The 6219-nt window shown below is 34.2% G+C and overlaps 1 protein-coding gene across 1 annotated transcript; it reads right to left on the bottom strand.

Moving 5' to 3' along the window:
• Positions 1-677: 677 nt before the first annotated feature.
• On the bottom strand, positions 678-5957 carry LOC130902392 (retinol dehydrogenase 13-like). Its single transcript, XM_057814500.1, has 4 exons — positions 5444-5957; positions 3685-4008; positions 1233-1564; positions 678-929 (listed from the first exon to the last, which is right to left on the bottom strand). Exons 1-4 carry the CDS (start codon positions 5673-5675, stop codon positions 735-737), a joined length of 1083 nt encoding a protein of 360 aa, XP_057670483.1. The 5' UTR covers positions 5676-5957; the 3' UTR covers positions 678-734.
• Positions 5958-6219: the final 262 nt, after the last annotated feature.

The following is a 6219-nucleotide window of genomic DNA, read 5'->3' as shown; positions in this document are numbered from 1 at the left end:
GAACGTTTAAAATTAGCGCCATAACCGGAAATAGCATCACTGAAATATAAACAAACTATAACGATCATTCAATTACAAGCAGTGTTACTAAAATGTGCAACAGTAGTCTTTTTTAATAAGTTTATGTATAAGAACGGGTTTATAATTATGATTCATAGAAACTTGAATTTTTTCGGAATACAATGGCGAAAAGTTGTAGTGTTTATAAATATAAACTAACCATATGATCATTCAATTACAAGCAGTGTTGTCAAAATATACAACATGTTGTTTCGAATAGTGTAAAGTCTTTTTTAATACGCTTATGTATTGTAAGAACGGGTTAATAATTATTATTTATAGAAACTTGAATTTTTTCGAAATACAATGGTGAAAAGTTGTGTTAATAAGTGGTTTTGTGTGTGGACTTGAATAATAGCATTCAATACTGTAGGTAAGTTGTTTTTGCACAATATATCTCAAAGGAAATAAATAGTGAGCATAATTATTATCGAATTGATTGATTATAATGTGCAATTAAGATAAATACATTATTTATTTTTACATTTGAATAACAATAAAATATTATTCAGAATAAACTATATGAGGTTGAAATCCAATGTAACGCCGCCAGTATTTCTTTATACAGGGTATTGTTAGAAAGATCAAATCTAAGCTACATTAATAAAGAAAAATCGTTTATGCAAATTATTTATGATTTATTGTAGAAATATAAAATCGAAACATATTCTCGTCTACTGAAGTATTTCTTCTGGTTCCAGCTTCACTATGTTTTCGCTTATTTCCCAAATATTCTTGCAAAATTTTTTGTTACCACATCCTCTTGGTTTCAATTTCGGTAAAAAGTTTCCATAAAATATGCCTGTAACTTTTTCGTATTCCTTAGAAACACTTAATAGTAAAGCTGGTTGGCAAGCTAATTTTGGATGCTAAAAAAGAAGTACAAGAATTGACTGGGAGGTTAGGCCTTTGGAAAGAAATAGTGTCTGGTCTAATTTAGATATATTGGTGAATTAGATATTAGAATAACTTTATTTGTATCTCTTTCTAATATCTTCGATTGCGCAGTCTAGTATTACTTTTTCTATGATCGAGCTAGAATGAGGTCATATTTCAACAGAGTTGCCAGACTTTGAAATAATTTTTATGATATTTAAATATTAATAGAATTATACAGTTTTGATCGTGGTTTATAGGGATTTATTGCATAATCAAAAAATATATATACTTACAATAGCACCAACAAATACCAGGAATTTTAAAAATTGGAAGAAAGACCAATCTAAAATATTTTCCAAATTTTTCTCAGATTTTGAAAATATAGTTGTATTCGCTACACTAGGATGGTAGGTGTTACATGTGATGTTGAATTTTTTAAGCTTTTCTGCGAAAATATCCGATGCGACAATAGTAAGGAATTTTGTGTTTGTATAGGCTAACCAATCTAACCAATTTGGAGGATCTAAATTGTCTTGTTTTGATAACGACGGGAGTAGCATATGTACAAACGATAATAACGAGCTCGTGAAAACTATTTTCCCTTTTCCAGATTTCTTCAACAAATCTAGAAATAATAAACAGATAAAATATTTATTACGTGTAACGATAATTATACAGGGTCTTTCAGTAGAAATTTTGGCAGTTGATAACGGCCGTTTCATTAAAGCTGCACCTGTCAAATTTATTGTCATTTATTCATGATGTTTTTACCAAATCATGACGATAAAATGGTTTCATCAAAAAATCAAGCTCAATTCAATTCAAATTCAATAAAAAATTCAGCAAGATTTGCCGAAAACGTCGAGGGGCTCACAAGTTCTCAGCCTTTTTCAGACAACATTTCACTAATCAGAAGCTGTAGCTAACTATAAACGACATCTTGTGTTCTTTGAATGGATCCTGAAGATTCATTATATGAACAAACAAAATTTTGGATTGTTCTATGAGTTCCAGGACAGTCTAATACATTCGTGAAAAGTCTATTAATTATAATTGCACCGCATCGGATCTAGGCGACGTAAATTTTGTTTCGTCGCTATGTGCCCGGCTTCCAGAGTGAGAAAAAAGGAAAAAATAGCATGATGGCACCTTCTAGACCAAAATATTCCTGAATTAAAATAGCCTTCCGTTCGGATCTCGCCGCGGAAGCTGGTCTATTAGGCAAAAACTACTTTACCATACCCACCAAAAGCTACAATCGAATAAACTTCATATTCTGGTTCTAATAGCAACAAAGGTGAACTCAACAACATCCAAGGTTCACCTTGTATATCCTTCATGTTTTATTTTGGACTGGCCGTCTTCATTAGGAACGAAATATCTTACCAGCGGGAAGAGAATCTTGTTCTTTCAGAACTCGATTACCTACATCTCAACCATCCAAACGCAAATATTAGCTGGTTGAATGAAACAGAACTGACGATGAAGGGCGAGAAGCAAAAGTTTTTGCCCATAGTCAACTTATCAATGAACCAACCAGTGTCCTCGATCTTTAGCCTTTTAGACCCGTTTCTAAGTAAAGAACCTGATCTGTATAACGCACCACTCAGAACATCAGACCAGCGACCGGACACTGCCATCTAAGACGTTACTTTCACACCATGAGCGTCACGGATGATCCGGAGTGCCGCTGGTGCATGGAGGAGGACGAAACTGCTGACCACGTTATCTGTGAGTGCCCTGCACTCAGACGGGCGCGGTTTAAACCCCACAACCTGCCTAACGACATCAAATGGTTCAAGTCAAAGCACCTGATCGGCTTTTTAAAGGACATCGGACTTTGGTAACGTCAAGTGGGGCACGACGGGTCTATCTGAAGACATACGTGTTCAACGGCTTCACGGCCGCCCACACCTACGAACTATGAACTACTCAGAACATCAGATTACAAATTAACTGTAGCAACGTGTGTACTAGAAATTAAAACTCAGGATCCACCTAGACCATCTTGATAAATGCATTTACGGCAACGTTTCTTAGGTCCGGCGAAGCATGTCAAGCTGTCCTCAATTGCAGTTCGGAGGTCGGGAAGGATGCGTGGTCCTTGAGAAGGCTCCACAGGAAGAAATCACAGGGTGTGATGATAATGATGATAATGAACATTGAGGTATCTGCATCAAATGACGGATGTTCACGTTTGTGCGTCGGCAACAGAGCCCGTTTTTAATAATTTCTGTTACGACTTTCACACCGTTGAACGATTTGGTAGCGGCGAGTTCGGAAATTGTTGTATCGGTTAATAATTCATCGTGACACATACACAACTATGACTGTCTGACTTATGCCGACTTCTTTTCTTTTTAATTGACTTTAAGGCGACAAATACTGTGACTTACTAAGACAGTTCCTTCAAAAAATTATTGTAAAAAGGCGAGGCAAACTCGACAGTCCACACTGTTCGCTTTCCAAGCGCCACTGTACACGAATGTGGCTTCACAGATATTGAAAACCCACCATATAGTCCTGATCTGGACCCGTGCGATCGTTTTCTATTTGAAAAAGCTGAAGGTCGAGATAAGGGGTGAAATATTCAACGGCGACAATGAAATTAAAAAGGCTTAAGCACCGCACTACGTATTTCGGGAAATTCTGGAGATCCGACTACAATGTTCAAATTACTACAACACCAAATTTGTACACAGTAAAAAATCATAAGAGTTTATTTAATTTGAGATATTTACTCACCTATAAGTAAGTGCGTTAAAAGAAAATGGCTGTAATAATTTATCTGCATCGTTGGTTGTAATCCATCTTCTGTTAATTCTCCTTTAGACAAGCCGATACCAGCGTTATTTATCAAAATATCTAACTTTTCTTCGGTTTTGTTTAGTTTTTGAGCAACTCGTCTTACGGATTTAAAAGACGCTAAATCCGCATATTCTAAACTGATATTTGGGTTGTCGGTCTCTTCCACGATTGAATTTTTAATACTTTCATCAACTATTCTATCTATTATGATAACTTTACATCCTCTCGATGCCAAAGAAAGTACTATTTGATATCCAATGCCTTTAAACGAAACATGAAAAAATAATTTAAACGTACTCAACTAATAATAATGAATAATTAAATTTTTTAACTGATATTTTTATTATTTCGTAACAAATATGCAAAAGTTTGTGTGCCCCATCGAAGTAAAATCCTGGTTACGTGCCTGTTGTCGAAATGTCCACTCTATGAAATGAAAAATGTCAACAGTGATAAAATGATTATTGCGGTTCTTTTTTTAATAAAAACAAATTTGAATAATACAGTTTAGGTATTTTTTCGGCCATAAAATTTACCGATATTAACCGCCCCTTTATAAAATTACCCACCTGCTAATGTAAACAGGGATAATTAAGCTATTGAAAAGTGGTACGTGTTAGGACTCAATAAATATTGACAGATCTTCGCTTTCTCGTCATTATTAGGGATGGCAAATGTTAGTGAATCCCTTATCCACCATTTTTTAAATAATGAAACGTGGTACCCAACTACCATATATTAATAATTGTTCTTCTTTCTTCCATAATAGGTCCTCATCCTTGCTCTAGATTTCCATTCCACATCTTTCGTAGTCGACCTCTACTCCCTTGCTATTTTCACCAATCTATCGACTTTATGTTGGTTCCATTGTTTTTACGCTGTGATATCCATTCGTCTGGTAGTGTTTTCTGAGATCTCCAACAGTTTCTGATCTAATTTGCTCTAGTTACTTCTCCTTTGCCCGTAGTGATTGTGGGCTGACTGAGTTGCCTAATGGCATTGTTGCCGCTCCCAAGCCCGGGAAAAAGAGGAGAATGGGGGGTAAGTTTAGCAGCCTACTCCCGATAACTCTTTAATATGCGTTTTGATTGAACCAAACGCTTGTTTGGTTATCACAATCGTTACCTAGGTCAATTCATTTGTTACCAAAAGTGAATTTACTGTTCCGGATCAAACACCTAGTGTTGGTACGTCTCACTCCATGATCAAACGATTTATTTTAAATTGGTAGTCAAGACAGCTCGTGGAGGACTTCCATCACCAAATGCTTTGTTATTTCCGTAACAACTCCCCTGATTTTCATGTGTTTTGAGTCGATCTTCTGGGAAGTGCGCCGGACTATGTCATAAATTAATTATCGCGGTTCTTTTTTAATAAAAAAAACTTTGAATAATACAGATTAGGTATTTTTTCGGCCATAAAATTTACCGATATCAACCGCCCTTTTATAAAATGACCTACCTGCTAATGTAAACAGCTATTGTATTGAAAAGTGGTACGTGTTAGTGCTCAATAAATATTTTTTCTATTATCGGACGAGTATTTCCGTTTTAAAAATAAAGATCCCGCCAGTGTTTTGTCTCTAATAATAAAGAGAATATAACAAAAAACGTAAATATAAAATAAGTATTCTATTATGAACAATTTAATAATATTATAGCTTCGACTAAGGATGTACGGGATGAATAATACTGACCTGAGCTTCCTCCTGTAACGACTGCCGTTTTCCCAATCAAACATTCGTAACTTTCACATTTCAAATGACCAAACCTTGTCGTTATTATTAATAACGTCAAACAAACAATTATAAATATAACAACAGTTGCTAGTATGAAATATCCCAGCATTATTAGGAGTCTTATTATGAACTGAATGTTTTCCAAATGTTTACAAGTAACTCGTCGAAATTTGACCTTAAGAACTAACATATAATTTCGGAATCAATTTCATAATTAGTTGTACAAAACCAGTTTCTCTTTAATATTTCATTTCATTTAAATAAATATAATACAGGGGTGAACTCGACTATTTTAACAAATGATTTAAAAAGATCATTTTAGTTTGAACGTTGCAATATTTAGAAAATATAATGGTAATCGAGGAAATGATGTCGGTTGTCGTTTTCCAACCTCTACCTTTAATTGAATGTAAAAAACAGATTTTTTATTATATTATATTTGTAATACCATACTGTTAGTCTGGTAAAAAATAATAATAACGTGAACTTTGATCATAGTTTGAAAACTTACACCGTACTTAGTTATCAAGGATGCTTCTAAAATTAGTTTGAAATTATCAATAATTTGTGAATGATAATAATATACTCAATGTCAACTAATTTTTTTTTATCGGGTTCGATATAAAAATTATTTTTCTTCCTAGTTTTGCTTTGTTGTTTCATCGAGACAATACACCAGCTCATACATCCGATATAGCAATAAACAAAATTAATAAATTAAAGTTTGTTTTGCT

Source organism: Diorhabda carinulata, chromosome X (genome assembly GCF_026250575.1).
Source record: "Diorhabda carinulata isolate Delta chromosome X, icDioCari1.1, whole genome shotgun sequence".
Classification (NCBI taxonomy): domain Eukaryota; kingdom Metazoa; phylum Arthropoda; class Insecta; order Coleoptera; family Chrysomelidae; genus Diorhabda; species Diorhabda carinulata.
Note: the sequence above shows the minus strand (reverse complement) of the source record. Positions and strands in the feature narration are given on the sequence as shown.